This window comes from Cornus florida, unplaced genomic scaffold (genome assembly GCF_030987335.1).
Source record: "Cornus florida cultivar Cherokee Brave unplaced genomic scaffold, ASM3098733v1 CherokeeBrave_3.0.0_Hap2_Chr02, whole genome shotgun sequence".
Classification (NCBI taxonomy): Eukaryota; Viridiplantae; Streptophyta; class Magnoliopsida; order Cornales; family Cornaceae; genus Cornus; species Cornus florida.
The window spans coordinates 70,915,567-70,931,952 of record NW_026775572.1 but is presented as its reverse complement, the minus strand read 5'-3'; the positions used below and the strand labels follow the sequence as shown (position 1 = coordinate 70,931,952).

Here is a 16,386-nt window from a genome sequence, read left to right as displayed (position 1 = left end):
CAAATTTTGAATCCAATATATGCAGAAAAAACGAAGATATGGTTCTTTAGAAATTGTTGCAATAAAACATTTTCATCGACAATATCTCAAGCAGGTTCATTCGAGGAAGACTACAACTGATATAGCACAAGCACATTAACTCCACTTTACACAAACAGTGTTATTAAAGGCTTAAGGCGCGACCAAGGTACTAGAGGTCCTTTGGAGTCCAGGCGCGTGCATGAGTGAAGTGAGGCGCACAATTAAAAAATTAAACTACCATAATAACATTCGTATCTTATAAGTCAGAGCATCAATATTCCAAAAATTAATATCAAATATAAAAATGTAAATCCATCAACTATACAAATATCCAACAGCCATAAAATATAGCACAAATTAATTTTCTTAAAAGGCAAAGCAAAATGTGTTTTTCTAATTGGTAAAACAAAGCACAAAAGGAAGTAAATATGTTAACAAAAAAATAAAAAAATTGTTAACAAAAAAAAAAAAAGAGAGAGAACCAGAAGAAGAGAGATATAAACAAAGAGAGGAGAGATCTAGAGGAAAAAAAAAAAAAAAAAAAACTGATGTTGCTTCATCATTCATCTCTGCAACTAGGACTTTGTTTTCGTCTCACAATCTCATTCTATAGTTGTTTGGTTAACACTTTGACTCTTGGACTTTCTTACTTTTTTATTCTTTTGTACAAAATTCCTTATATAGTATGCTTGGGCATTCTTTTGTTATTAAGTTGCCAAAAATACTCTTTTTTTTGTTTAAGAAATAGAACAATTGTATTTTTTTAAACAAATATCAGTGGCCCGCCTTAATGAACCAGAGCCTCGCGCCACCTTAACAACACTGCACACAGATATAAGTAGGGCTTATAAAGCAATAAAAAAACTTAGTGATGGATTGGAAGTGTACATTACTATTTTGACTTGACATCCACCATCCTCAAAACTCCTCTCCTTACAGCATCCTTGAGTGAGAAAAAGTTTAGTCGATAGGTAAGTGCATTAAACCGTAACATACCACCTTTAACCTTGCCTTTTCGGTAATAAACCGTGAGCGGAGTACTAAAACTCGTTTTTTTATGATTATAACAAACTAGAAGACCATTATCACATGAAAACAAGATCTCTTCATCCCTCCAAAGTGTGACTGGGAAAATATCATAATATTTACGCAGCCCAAGTGGAATTGAGGTTTTCAAAATATGGAATTTAGTCCAAGACTCGGCTACTCCATAATCCTTCATTAACCACATATCAAGATAATCCATGCAATTGTTATATATACAGAGACGATTTCGCAACACCCCCACCCTCATAGAATGGGTGTTTGTATTTCTCAACTCGGGAGGAGGTGGGATAGGGCAGACCTGTTCTTCATCAATACGAAACGAATATATAAATTCACAACCTGTACCAATCGTCCAATGAACAGCCCCATTCAGATTAACCTCACACCACTCAATTCCGAATTTTGGGAATGGTGCATCCCCAGCACATCTCCATGTATTGGTTCCAAGAGTATAAACCATAACCTCGGAGTGAAGGGTTATCACATCTGAAACAAATCCCACTACTTTGTAGTCACCTGTTGAGTCATTAAATCCAAACATTTATGTTAAAAATCTTTGCTCTCTTGTGAGTTTGGGAACGACAACACATTCTCCCAAAAAGGGATTGCTTATGTAGAGAGTGTCTGTGTTGTCAACTCCGTAATCCCTCAAACAGAGCAAGCCATTACAACAACCCACTAATATTGGTTGCTTCTTGGAGAAGTTAAATTTGTTTCTGAACCTCAATGGCCAGTGAGGCCGATCAACATAATTGGAGTCATCATCTCCAATCTCGAGCTTGTAAAAAGAACCTTTATCCCAAACCATAATATGGGTCACGTTTGATCGAGCAAGACAAATTTTAATAAAATAAGGGTCTTGAGAGATTATGTATTGCCAGGTTTTACAAACGCGCCTGCAATTCAAGATGGTCTTTGTTGGAAGCCTCGAAAGAATATCAGCGACGATGGAGGAGGGGAGATCGGCAACAGAGGTTTCCTTTTCTTCTTCTTCATTGCAATTGCTTGAAAGGGTATATCTGCGTCTTCTTCTGCGCCTTTCCATGGCTTGATGTTTTGTCGTAGTAGAAAAACCCTACCACCGAAAACCTATCCTTTTAGCTATTAGTAATAGAAAACCTAGCTTGTAAAACTAGGACAAGGACTTCTCCCTAATTTATTTGAAAAGGAATTCAGAATTGTATAAAAACTAGAAGTTTCATTTTTAATACCGTAAAGTGCGATAGGTTGGACAAAGTGGGACCATTCGCACTTTAGCAGTTTTTTTTTTTTTTTTTTTGAAAAAAAATAATAATAATAAAAAATAAAAGAAAACAACTACTTTGGCAGTTCGTTGTTGATCGACTAGTTTTCATTCAACATCATCTAACAAAATGTTATTAATCTTGAAAACTAAAGGACAGCACTTGGATCCAACCCAGTATACGTTACCCAATCAGTACATAACAAGAGTCCATCACATTATTGAACTTGAGTTGAAAAAAAAAAAAAAAAAAACAAATACTTTGGCAGTTTGTTGTTGATCGACTAGTTTTCATTCAACATCATCTAACAAAATGTTATTAATCTTGAAAACTAAAGAACAGGACTTGGATCCAACCCAGTATACGTTACCCAATCATTACATAACAAGAGTCCATCACATTATTAAACTTAAGTTGGGTAATACCCAATACCCAACTTAAATGGGTTTGACCTAATAAAACTATGGTTTTTTTTTTTTCTTTTTGACAGTACCGGCTCCCACATCCCCACCATCCACCAACACCACATTAGCTCCGTCAAGCTCATCTGGCATCTTTTTTTTTTTTTAGAAAGATAAAATGAAGATTGCATTAACAAAGGAAAGATACATTGTCTCAAAGAAAGTTAGCCAAAAGCTAATAGGACCAATGATACATTGGCCCAAAAGACTAGCAGCCCAGTTGGCCGAACAAAACATAAGAATGTTAACAAAGCCGAAAACAAAATTTCCGGTGAACATGGAGCACTCGGCCTCCAACAAGCAAAATCATCATGCTATGCGATCAGGTGGTTTTGGTGGGGGACGAAGGATTTCCACAGACAAATCCCATTCAGCCGCAATTCTTGGATCCTTCAAGTCCGATATCCTTGAATTGAGAAGCTTAGAATGCACAGAATCCAAGGTAATCTGAAGGAATGAGTTTGCAGATATGGATTTCTTTTGGAAAATCCTACGATTTAGCTCAATCCATATATTGTAGACGAGGGAAGCAAGGTACATTATGGAGATTGAGTTACTAAAAAATGCAGATTTACCCTTCCAATGGAATGATGCCCAGCCGATGAATTGCTCCCATGAAGAGGGTGCAATATGGAACCCACAGCGTGTTTGAATAAATGTCCAAAAGGGTTTCACATAGGGACAATTGAAAAACAAGTGGTCATGTGTTTCCGGCTCACCACCACAGAGGACACATAATGTGGCATTGATGTGTGCTGTGCATCACCGATTTAATGTGGGGAGTCTATTCTGAATTGCCACCCACAGTGTGAATGAATGCTTGGGAATGGAAGGCTTTGACCAAACCAGGTGAGTCCATGGAAGGGTTGGCAAATGGTTGCTAAATTGTTTCATTGTTGAGGCAATGGAGAATAGTCCTGAGGGAGAAGGTTTCCAAATGAATTTGTCTTCTCTGTGAGTGTTTGGGTTTGGAAGAGTTGAGGAACATTGTAATTGGGGTATAATGGCTGTGATGGAGCTAGGGAAGTTCCATGTGTTGTTGTTAATGAAGGAACACACTTTTGTTTTGTTGTCATAAGTTGTTGCAGAGAGCTTTTGTGGTGAAACAAGCTGGAAGAGTGGACCAAGATGGCCCTAGTTGTCAAACCAAAAATTAGCTGATCTTCCATTGCCAATTTCAAGTTTGACAAGAGGGTTGATTGATCCTCTAAGAGCAAGAATCTTCCTCCAACTCCAGGAGCATTGATCTTCCATTGCCAATTTTGTTCATTTGTTGCCAGAAAAGAGTTTTGTCGGGTAATACCCAACTTAAGTTCAATAATGCTACTGGACACTTGTCATGCACTGATTGGGCCACGTGCTCAAGTTGGACAAACTTCATCCAACCTGGGTTGGATGCAAGTATTGTCCAAAAAAAAAAAAAAAGTGCGATCGGAAAAATAAAAAAAAGTTGGACCCACCGTCACACTTGGCCAGTTTACAATTTACAATTTTAAACATAAAAATCATAAATGCAAACTTGTCCTCACTCTCTTATAAAATTTAACTTACTGTAATGTGATTCTCTTATCAAATCTAAGTATGCTTGCACAAGTTGTTTCGCTTTCAAAACTCAAAGTAAACAAAAATTTACAACTTGAGTGGATATGTTCTAACACTGAAATTAGTCAATTACAAAATTATTTATCTCAAAATACTTAGAGAGAAGGTGAGCACCATCCTTGATGGAAATGACCTACTATGAATTGTGTCAATATCAATCTGAATGTATCATTTTATAAAGATACTCCGAAGCAAGGGATGATTGGTGGTTAGAGAGGCTTAATTTGAAAGTCTGCTATATTCCATTTCCATCAATTCATTGATCTATATCTAGCAGAGGCCTTTTAGTGTTGCTATTTGCAAAGTTAAGGAATGGGGTTCCAGAATGTTATGTTTTGAGTGTGACTTTGAAGTTGTTTGAAGTCTGTGTTCTTCATCCTCACACAAGCCCTAACAAGCTTGCAACTGTTTTTATAGTGCTAAGGACAAAAAGGGAAACTTCTTTTAAGAGTTGAACTTTTAGTAAGTGCGTTTGTCCCAAAGGCGGTGTTTTGTCTTCCTCTTTTTTTCTTTTTTTCTTTTTTGGTAAGTAGAAGTCAATAAACCACATTTTCTGTGGCTTGTTTTGAACCTTAGCTACAGGCTGAGTTCTTGCTGGTCTTTTAATTTGCAGCTCAATATCTGGTCAATTTGGATTTGCAAAGCCTCAGAGAAAAAATTTATATTCTAAACATTTAAAAAATAAATAGTTTCTTTTTAAAAAAAAAAAATTTCAAAAGTTTAAGAAAACACGCACTCGTAATATTGCTCCTACGACTTGAACACTCAATTTCTCCTTTGAAAAGAAGAGTTAATAACATCCGAGTTAATATCCATTTGTTAAAAAGTTCTGAAAGCTTGTATATTCCAAAATTCCATATTTTTCTTCATCTTACCAAATTGTAGTTAGATTGGTGAAGTGATTTGCTTATTGAAGGAAAAAATGATTTGTTTATATGACTCGTCATGGTAGATTCTATTTTCTTGAGTTTTTTTCATTATTTTATTTCAACTTATTTCATTGTTTAAAAATCACAAAAAAATTAAAATTCTTTTTCTAGTCCCTTTAATTGATGTTTTGAATCTAAGTTGCATGGTTCAACCCTACTTATTACCATACATTTTTAGTTAAGTATTTACAAAATTTTCTTTATTTTTGTACGGAGTGTAAAAAATCAATGACAAAATTCAGAAATTTACACTTCAAAATTCAGAAATTTACACTCGTCAAAATTCATTAATCCATGCTATCCTACGCTTTATAACACCAAGTATGCATAGCTTTCTAACACTAAGTATGCATATAGTTTTGAAAGCAATTTCAAGAATGTTAGTCTTGCTTGGTTTAGTTTTCTAGTTACAAAACTCTATATAAAAATTTACTTGGTTGATAACTTTTAAAAAATTCAATTAAAAGAAATACAGTATAGTATAGTGTCAATAATATTATTGTCACATCATTTTTTTCACAAAAATTCTTTATCCAAACATGAGATTTGATGTTTCATGAGACACCAGAGCATAAATTGTCACCTGTTAGGCCAACCTTGTAGGTTCATATCAAATTTTTTTTTTTTTTCTATATATAATACAAATTTTGTTTGCAAATTGTAAAGTATTTTCAGTAAAAAGAGAGTAAATTCACTGTTCTAAAATTTATATATATATTCCACACTAGTGGGAATGAGTCGAAGAGAGCATTTAGAGTGGTCAGAAGCCGAAGCCGAAGCCAAGCTGAGTAAATCTGGGCTCAATTAGGGACAGTATTCATGGATAGACCTGTCAACGGATCGGATTTGGATCGGATTATGGTCAATCCGATCCGAATCCGATAAGCATAATGAGTGATCCGATCCGGTCCGATAATCCGATGGATTTTTACTGAGTCAATCCGTATCCGATTTGTTTGATTATCTAATGTCCGATACGATAGTCCAAGCCGATACACACTTGCACAAATCAACAAACAAACCACACAGATTAGGGCATCTAGTAAACATAGAAACCAAAAAACTGAATAATGTCTATCAAGTTCTATTCGTAAACAATAGAGGTACTATAGTACGAAATTTCAACATCACAAATACAAATTGGTGTAATTCAACATATAATATATATATATATATATATATATATATATATATATATATATATATATAATGATTCAGATGGAGTTAGCCTGAAAGAGCTCAGTTTGGATATCAATTTCAGTGTAAATCTCACACCATGTGTACGCAATGTTCTACTGGTTCACCTCGTAGCCTTTTGGTTTGGGGCTTATGCAATGACCCAAATCCGTGGATCCGAACCGTTACTAGGTCCTTGCCCAAACCCGAGGTCATCTAGGTCATACACTCTATTTCCTATGTTCAAACCTGTTATAAGACTCACTCCGGAGCTCAGAATACTCAAGGGTGCAAGCTTACAATGCTGGTCAACATTACAGGTCAAAAGGGACAGTACGTCCGCCGGCTGATGGACCTTCATCAGTCGACTGACAAGAAACGGTCGGCCGGCTGACCTACATGGTCGGTCGGCCGAAACGATGAGAAAAAATGAGTGCTCTCGGGACTTTCACTGTGCAAGCCATCAGTCGGCTGACGATGAGGGTTCGGTCAGCCGAACCTAGGGTTTCGGTCGACTGATGGAAAGGATCAGCCGGCCGAAACATGCTAACCTGGGATTAAACTCACTGGAATGCATATTGTCTGTGTGTATTGTATAAAAATCCCACAATGAACCTGTTAAGTACTGAAATTCTGGATTCACGGCAAATACTCATCATTATACAAGAATAGCTGTCACTAAATTTGCCAACAAGATAACATTGTTCCTCCATTCAACACGGCAATTACATGATTTCCATTAAACATCAAAATATAGTCAAATGTCTTAATTAAATTATATGGCCATGAATTTACAAAAGAGTGGAAAATATACAAAAGGTATAAGATAAACTCCTAGTCATCCTCATGCTTGTGGAAGATCCGCATCTACTACATCTTTTCCGGGTCCTGAAAAATATTAAATAATGGGGTGAGCATAAAGCTCAGTAAGTAGCGCCTAAGGCACACCCCTTGCAGTCTCGTGAATCCAAACAAAGAATAGAGCAATAGGAGATGGGGATCATACAATGTCAGGATAATATCATATAATCAATCTCAAGTATACACAATATGATGCAATACGTGCCAATGTCACTCCCCATTTTCATCATTCAAAACTATCACTTTCAAACAGTTAATATAACCCGCCCTTTGGTGACCCCGCAACGACATGAGAGAAGGATTGGCTAGTGTCCCTGACCCTTAGTACCCCCGCGGTGTCGTTTTGGGCCCAGCTAGCTCAACCACGCTAGGGCAATCTCCCTAGTTCCCTCTAGTCTATATTAACCCTCCGGCCCTTAGGTACCCCCACGGCGACCGGGTTTTCTCAAAAACATTTTCTCAAAATGTAGTCCCTAAATCCCCCTTTTTGTTCCTTTCAAAAACTACTTCACCCATTTTTCATGCCCGATGCTTTGAATGCATATACATACTTTGGCAATATTATAAAATGGGGGATTTAACGTCACTAAATTATCATACTTGCTCACAACATCATCTAGTAATTTTAACAAACACAATAGGCACAATTAATCAACAATTGAGCATGATCTCCATATAAATCAACAAGTACACATAGATACATTCTTCATATGCACAATTAAATCATTTAAACAAGCAATCAACTTAAATTAAGCATGCTTAGCCATAAATATAGGAGAATAACTCACTAAAGTGCAAGAAAGGTGTGAATTAGAGACCCCTACCTCTAATTGGATGAAAAGCCCCAAATTCTTCTCAAACCCTAAATAGAGATTCTCCAAATGATGGCCAAAAAGAGATTGGTTCCGATCAATTCGAAGCCCTCGATGCGTTTTTCAATTTGCCGCAAACGACACTTAAAAATACCAAATATAGAGAGAGAGATCTAACTTCAAAGAATTGAAGTAAAAAGGAAACATAAAAGAAGAAAAAATGAGGGGGAGAGAGAACATGCGGGAGTGAGAGAGAGAGAATTGAAGAAATTTGAGACCAAAAGTGGTCTCTAGCCCTTTTTGTGCAAAAGTGGTGGGTCCCACCTTTTCTTTTTATTTTTCCTTGAATTTACACCACATACATATACATATACACAACTATATAAAATGCACATAAGACACATCAAATAAAATGTATGGAGTGCAAATGGACCCAATCAAAGTCCCCGGATGCAACAATACCGGCAGCGGGTCCCATACGGGACAGTTCGGCCTGAAAAACTGAAAAATGGAAAGAAAAATCACCATTACATTTCAAAAAGTCCTGGACTCAATGAAATGTCCCAAACAGCTCTCAGACACGACTGGCACGTCCCGTAGTGTCCGGTACGCAAAACGATAAAAGACTAAAATGCCCTTGCGTCAACAAAATTCCAGGAAAAAGAAAAATGATAAAAATTGGAAACATCACAATCTCCCCAACTTAAAAGGATTTCGCCCCCAAAATTAAGCCATACCTACCTGGGGATGGAAACAACTCTGAGTACCTGGAGCGAACTTGTTGTTCAAGCTCCCAAGTAGCCTCCTCGACTCTTTGGTGTCTCCAAAGAACTTTCACTAACTGTACTGATTTGCCCCTTAACATCTTCTGCCGTGTGTCAAAGATCTGCACTGGTCCCTCTTCATAGGAGACATCCTCCTCAATGTCCACATCAATCCAATCCAACACATGAGATGGATCTGGTTCATACTTTCGTAGCATCGACACATGAAAAACATTGTGAACCTCATAATACCCCTAATTTTAAAAAGGATATTCCTGGTATTTAATGGTATTTAATTTATTATTTAAGTGCATTTTATTTGATTATGTGTCATTATTTTTTTTAATTAGGTGCTTAATTGTTTTCTTTTGTGGTGATTTAATTTATTTGAATGATACTTATTTTTAGTTATTTGATTGGAATTACTTGTTAGTGTTTTAATTATTTAATTGGCATTAATGGTTTAAGTGTAATTGGTTTATTTATTTGATTGGAATTACTTGTTAGTGTTTTAATTATTTAATTGGCATTAATGGTTTATGTGTAATTGGTTTAATTATTTTATGTGTGTCTTATTTGGTTTAATTGGGTTTACTAATTATTATTTTGTTCAATTAGATTATTTGTTAAGTATTTAATGGTGAATAGGGTAATTAGGTAAATACATCTAACTAGGGTTTTAATTACAGTATAAATTAGGGTTTTATATTATAGCCGTCGTAGGTTTCTACGTTAATTGGATGGGCCGGTTAGGATTGTGAGTTGGACTTAAATGAACCTAGGGTTTAGGAAAACTCTATAAGTATAAGGTAGACATCTGTGTAGGGTTTTTTTTAAACAAAGCACACGTTTTGTGGAAGTGAAGAAGGAAAAACGCAGTTTTTCACATTCTACCAAGGTTTGATCAAAGCTCCGATCCTGCTTCGTCCGTGGTCCGATCGAGCTGAATTTTGGAGGAGAGGTTCACGACTCAGTGATGCACAATCTGAACGGTGGAGATCAGAGTTTGACCTCGGGAACAGAGGTTTTTTTCCATTCTGTCCAGATTTCATCAAACATCCGATCCTGCTTCGTCCGTGGTCCGATCGAGCTGAAATTTGGAGGATAGGTTCATGACTTAGTGTCGCATAATCTGAACGGTGGAGATCAGATTTTGAGTTCGGGAATAGTGTTTCGTACCAGTGAACAGTAACCGGGTTTTGGAACTCGTCGGGATTTTTTAAGAAGACGACGTTGAAATTTTGAACAAAAGTTTCTGAGGCAAGATTCTATCCTTACTCTTTCCCTTAGGCTTCATACTCTTTGCACTCTTAAATGATTCCAGGATTAATGAAGATTAAACCAAACTAAAATGATATCTGTTTTGCTATGAAACTGGTAGTTACAGTAGTGTTGTATGCTTGTTCAACCTAGACTAAGCATGTTTATGGATGCATTGTGGTTCTGTGGTTCACGTTTTTCCTTACCACTGCTAGTATAAATTATTGGAAGGATGGGTCTAGATGATAGCTATCTTAACTTCTGTAATAGCAACTGTTGGAACTTAAATACTAGGAGGATTTGAGTTTAACACTAGATCGGTTTTGTGGAAAACTATAATTTGAGCATGTCTACATACATACTGTGAATATTGTTTTGATGCTTACATTATCATAATTAGTATCAACTGTGAAGGTTAGGATTTTGTGATACATACCCTACATATCTGTATGTCATTTGTAAGGTGTTAAATAGAAGCTTTAATTAATTCTGTCTTTATATCAGACTAAAGGGAACAACTTAAATTGGGCATGTATATGTTGTTGTTGTGACCCTGTTTATCAATGCTTATTTTATCACTGCTAACATTGAATGTTGGATGTTGGAATTTAGTTGATATATCATTGATTTATTGGTATTATTGACTACTGGAGGATTGGAAAGTAGGCACCGGTATGGGACGGTGGCATACTAAGGATGGGTTTGGTTTTTAAAACAATACCATTACCCACCTACTTGGAATAAGGATGGGATTAACTAAAAGTTAAGTCCCGTGGATTTGTATTGTCATGGCAACTACTTGTTGAGCGGCAATACCAGGGATTTTGGATGGATTTTATTTATATACTGTTATGGTGCCTCGATATGAGCTTGAGCCTCAGGACCGATGGCTAGGGAGCGTATATGCATCGGGATAGGTAGCTGGCTACGATAGTTGGAGGTGTACCCTGTTTAGGTATAGGTACATATGCCCACTTCGTGTGCGTTTTAGCATGTTACCTCTATTCAGGTTGAGACCGGCCTGTAGTCCAGTGAGAGTCCTTTAGTGTGACTATATATATATTTACGGACTATTAGCTATTGTTGAATTGTTTAGGATATACATGCATATCGGGCCTCTGTTTGGATTGTAGTAGTATAGAACTTACGCGTGGGCCTGACCCACTTCTATTTTTCAGGTACACGACAGTTCCAAGCTTAGACGTGTTCGTGCTGAGCAGAGGTCTCTATTCACTCTTCCGACGATGTAGGGCTCTCTCTATAGTTTTATTTCTGGACGTTTATTACAGTTGTTCTATCTTCTGTTTGGATGTTTAATAGGGGTCCACTAGAGATGGATTCCCAAGTTGTAAACTGATGGAGTTTTGGAGTTTGGGTTTGATAGATTTTAATAATTATAATATTTTGCGGATTCTATTTTTAGTTCCTTCCAGCTTTAATTTCATTTCTTAATTTATTTTGTATTCCGTGTTCATTATAAAATATTAATTGTTTGATATTCCCTCGGGTTTGGGCCTAGGCCTGATCAACCCGTGTCTCGGATCCGAGGGGTATCACAAACCTTGTCCATCTGTGGTGGCAAAGCAAGTCTGTAGGCAACTTCTCCGACATGGTCCAAAATCTCAAACAGTCCAATGAATAGTGGCAACAACTTGCCACTCTTTCCAAACCTCATCAAACCCTTCTGTGGAGAAACCCGCAGAAAAATATGGTCTCCCACCTCAAATGATAGAGGCCGTCTCCGAATATCTGCATAGCTCTTCTGTCGGCTCTGAGCTGTGAGCAATCTCTTTCTGATCAATTTAATCTTCTCGGTAGTCTCGAGTACAATGTCAGGTCCTAAGGCGGCTGTCTCGCCCACCTCAGTCCAACAAACTGGATACCTACAAGGTCTGCCGTACAACGCCTTAAATGGAGCCATCTCGATGCTCGCCTGATAACTGTTGTTGTAGGCAAACTCAATAAGCGGTAGATGATCTTCCCAACTACCACCCAAGTCAAGCACACATGCCCGAAGCATATCCTCCAAGATCTAAATAGTACGCTTCGCTGGCCGTCTGTCTGTGGATGGAATGTCGTACTAAGATGCAACGCTGAGTTAAACGCTGCTTGAAATCCTTCCTAGAACTTCGAAGTGAACTTGGCATCCCTATCTGAGACAATGGTTACTGGGACTCCATGTAACCTTACAATCTCCTTCACGTAAAGATTACCAAGTGCCTCTACATCATCTGTTGCCTTAATAAGAAAAAAGTGAGCGGTCTTGGTCAGTCTATCAATGATGACCTATACGGCCTCGTTGTTTCTCCGTGACCTTGGAAGACCTGTCACAAAATCTATAGCAACATGTTCTCATTTCCATTGCGCTACAGGCAATGGTTGTAACAACCCAGCCGGTTTCTGATGCTCGACCTTCACCTGTTGACAGGTAAGGCATCTAGCCACAAACTACACAACATCTTTCTTCATCCCCTTCCACCAATACTGACGCCTCAAATTGTGATACATCTTGGTACCACCTGGATGAACTACAAAGCGGGAAGTGTGAAACTCCCGTAAGAAGTCCTCCCGACAAACTGTGGGAACCGCCAACAAACCCCTGAACCGTAGACCTCCATCTGCATGCAAGGTCCAATCTTTCACTGCCTCATCACCAGAGATTAAAGCGTGAATCGCATCCAAATCCGAATCCTGTCTCTGTGACTCAATCACTCGTCCAACAAGAGTAGGCCGAGTCACAAGACTAAACAAGAATGCCGACTCATTACAAACTTCATCGTCAAAACACTGCAATCCCATCTCTGCCAGATCTTCAAGCATCTTCCATTTCCGAATAGCTAATCCGGCCAAAGTTCCACGAGATTTTCGGCTTAAGGCATCTGCTACCACATTTGCCTTGCCCGGATGATACTGCAAATCAAAATTGTAATCCTCCAAGAATTCAACCCATCTTCTGTGTCTGTTGTTCAAGTCCTTTTGGGAGAAAAGGTACTTGAGACTCTTGTGATCCGAGAATACCTTGAATCTCTCACTATACAAATAGCGTCTCTAACACTTCAGTGCAAATACGACTGCCGCCAACTCCAGATCATGAGTAGGGTAGTTGTACTCATGAGTCTTTAACTGTCGAGACCCATAAGCTACTACTCTACCACCCTGCATCAACACACATCCCAACCATCACGTGAAGCATCACAATAGATCACATAACCCAAGCCACGCTCAAGTATCACCAACACTGGAGTTGTAGTCAATCTTGTCTTCAGCTCTTGAAAAGATGACTCACAGGCTTCATTCCACACAAACTTTTTTCTTTTTCGGGTCAATCGGGTCATAGAAGCTGCCAAACGGGAGAAATCTTTCACAAATATCTGATAGTAACCCGCTATACCAAGAAAACTCCGGATTTCAAACACATTCTTGGGTTGCTCCCAATTTAAAACAGCTTCAATCTTTGATGGATCAACTGACACTCCACCTTCCGAAACAACGTGTCCCAAAAACTTCACCTTTTGTAGCCAAAACTCACACTTCTCATATTTGGCATACAATCGGTGTTCCCACAAAATCTGCAAAACAGTACTCAGATGGACCTCGTGCTCCTCCCGAGTCCGTGAGTACACAAGAATGTCATCCACGAAAATTACCACAAACTGGTCTAAGTAATCGTGAAAGACGCGTTTCATCAAGTCCATAAATGTCGCTGGTGCATTAGTCAAACCAAATGGCATAACAAGGAACTCATAATGTCCATACCGTGTACGGAGCGCTGTCTTTGGGATATCCTCCTCCCTAACCCGCAACTGATAATAGCCACACCTCAAATCAATCTTCGAGAAACAACTGGCTCCCCTCAACTGATCAAACAAATCATCTATCATTGGCAAAGGATACTTGTTCTTGATGGTGGCATGATTCAACTTCCGGTAATTAATGCACAACCTCAAAGAACCATCTTTCTTCTTAGCGAACAAGACCGGTACGCCCCACGGCGACACACTCGGTCAGATGAAACCTTTCATCCTCAAATCATCAAGCTGTTTCTTTAACTTTTCCAACTCAACCGGTGCCATACGATACGGTGCGATAGAAATCGGCGCGGTACCGGGCATCAAGTCAATAGTAAACTCCATTTCTTGGTGTGGAGGCAACTCTGTAAAATCCTCTGGAAACACGTCCAGAAAATCACGAACAACCTCCGGATAGTCTTCTCCCACAACATCATCTTCTTTGGCTAGAAGACTAGCCACAAAATAATCTCCACGACTTCGTTTATGAATTCCATACGATGATGAAAGCTGAGAATCACCCCGATCTCCCATGAAAAAGAAACAATTTCCCTCAGGAGTGCAAACTGTGACTCTACCTCTGAAACAATCAATCGTGGCACGAAAGAAAGCCAACCAATTCATCCCAAGAATGACGTCAAAACTAGTCATCTCTAGGAGGATAAGGTCAAACACGAAAGCCCGTCCAACTATCATGATGGAACAATCCCGTATAACTCGATTCAAGGACATCGAAACCCCAACTGGCGTATCAACACATAACGCCTGATCCATCAAACTAACCTCTAACCCCGATGCAAGTGCAAATGATGATGAAATGAAGGAATGAGATGCACTAGAGTCAAAGAGAATGTGAGCCCAAGAACTAAATAATGGAAAGATACCTCGAAGAACTGACGGTCCAGAAAATGCATCAGTCGGTGCAAGTGCAAAGACACGTCCCTGTTATGCCTGTACCTGAGAACTGCCACCCTGAATACCGAATTGCTGCGCTGGCACAGTAAGAGCATCCCTCCTAATGGATCGTGAACCCTGAGAAGACATAGCAGACTGTGGTGGTGGCGGTGGTTTAAAACCTAACTGAACTGTAGCCGACTGTGACGGCCTCTGTCGTGACCCTCTGCCACTACCAGTACCTGCTCCCTGACTAGGACAATCTCGAATCAAGTGACCCTGCTAGCCACACCCATAACAAGCCTTTAGAGCTGAAGAAACTGAAGATAATCTCATAGGATAACTGGACTTGTAATGCCCTGGCTGCTGGCACTGAAAACATACGACTCCACTCTTGTCAGACCCAGCTGGTGTATGAGTGGTAGGAGAAAATTGTGCGAACTGCTGCCCCTGAAACTGAAACGAACCACCCTTGTTCTTCTTCCAAGAAGATCCTTCTGAAGATGGCCCTGCACCTCTCTTTTGCTTCCACTACTCCCTTCTTGCATCCTTGTCTTTGATATCAGCCTCAAGCATTAAAGCACTCTCTACTGCTTTAAAAAAACCTTGATGAACTGTGTTATTATCAACGGCCTTATTCTGTTGTGAAGACCAGAAATAAATTTCTGAGTCTTGTCAACTTCATCTCTCATCATTTCTGGAGCAAAGCGAGAAAGTGAAGTGAATTTGTTCTCATACTCTGCCACTAACATGTTACCTTGGATAAGGCTAAGAAACTGGTCTTTTAGCTCCCATCTGTTGGAAATCAGAAAATACTTCTCGTAAAATAGCTCCTTGAACTTGTCCCAACTCATCTCTTCCACTTTATGTCGATTCGTAACTGATTTCCACCAAAGCTTAGCAAACTTATAAGTTGCTAGGATGATCTTCAAGTGATCCTCTGTCACATCAATTAAGGTCAACTAAGTTTCAACTTGATCCATGTAGTAGTTTGTTACCATTGGATCCGCACCGCCCTCAAACATAACCGGCATCAACTAAGAAAACCCCTTAATGATCTTAAGGCACTTCTGAGTTGGCGTCTCCTCAACTTGAACTGTAGGTTGTGGTACCGACTGTGACTGAGCTGCAATGGTTGCTCTCAAGGCACTTTGCAACAAACGATTCAACTCTAGTGCCGCAAAACCTTCACCCACTTCTACGGGTGCTTCAACATTATCCCTCCTTGTGGGGACATTTCTTGGGGGAATCAAATCTCTGAGAAGCATATCCTCATCATTCAGCTCCTCCAGATTGGAGCTGGAGCTCTCGCCAACATCACCCCTAGTCGACCTAGGGCCAAGTTCCCTGGGTTCCTCACGTCGTGACATCGTGCTATAAAACTAGAAAACGGTTCAATAACAAGACACTAAGGTCTACAGTGGTTGACTTAACGTGAAATGATGCCATAACGACACTTAGCATGCATAACTATACAAGAAACATTTTAACATAACATTTAAGCACATAAGCAGTTAAGCATGCTTC

General features: G+C 38.9%; 1 protein-coding gene across 1 annotated transcript; it reads right to left on the bottom strand.

The window, feature by feature from the left end:
* Positions 1-913: 913 nt before the first annotated feature.
* LOC132296403 (F-box/kelch-repeat protein At3g06240-like) lies at positions 914-2,866 on the bottom strand. The gene is made up of 2 exons (XM_059794606.1): positions 2,806-2,866; positions 914-1,584 (listed from the first exon to the last, which is right to left on the bottom strand). The coding sequence occupies exons 1-2, from the start codon at positions 2,864-2,866 to the stop codon at positions 914-916; spliced, it is 732 nt and encodes a 243-aa protein (XP_059650589.1).
* Between the last annotated feature and the right edge of the window lie 13,520 nt (positions 2,867-16,386).

Bases quoted from the DNA above. Each gene is read 5' to 3' on its own strand.
- LOC132296403 (XM_059794606.1), bottom strand. From the start codon at position 2,866: ATGCCAGATGAGCTTGACGGAGCTAATGTGGTGTTGGTGGATGGTGGG. The intron at 1,585-2,805 runs GTACTGTCAAAA...ATGACTCAACAG, and splicing joins TGGTGGGGATGTGGGAGCCG to GTGACTACAAAGTAGTGGGA.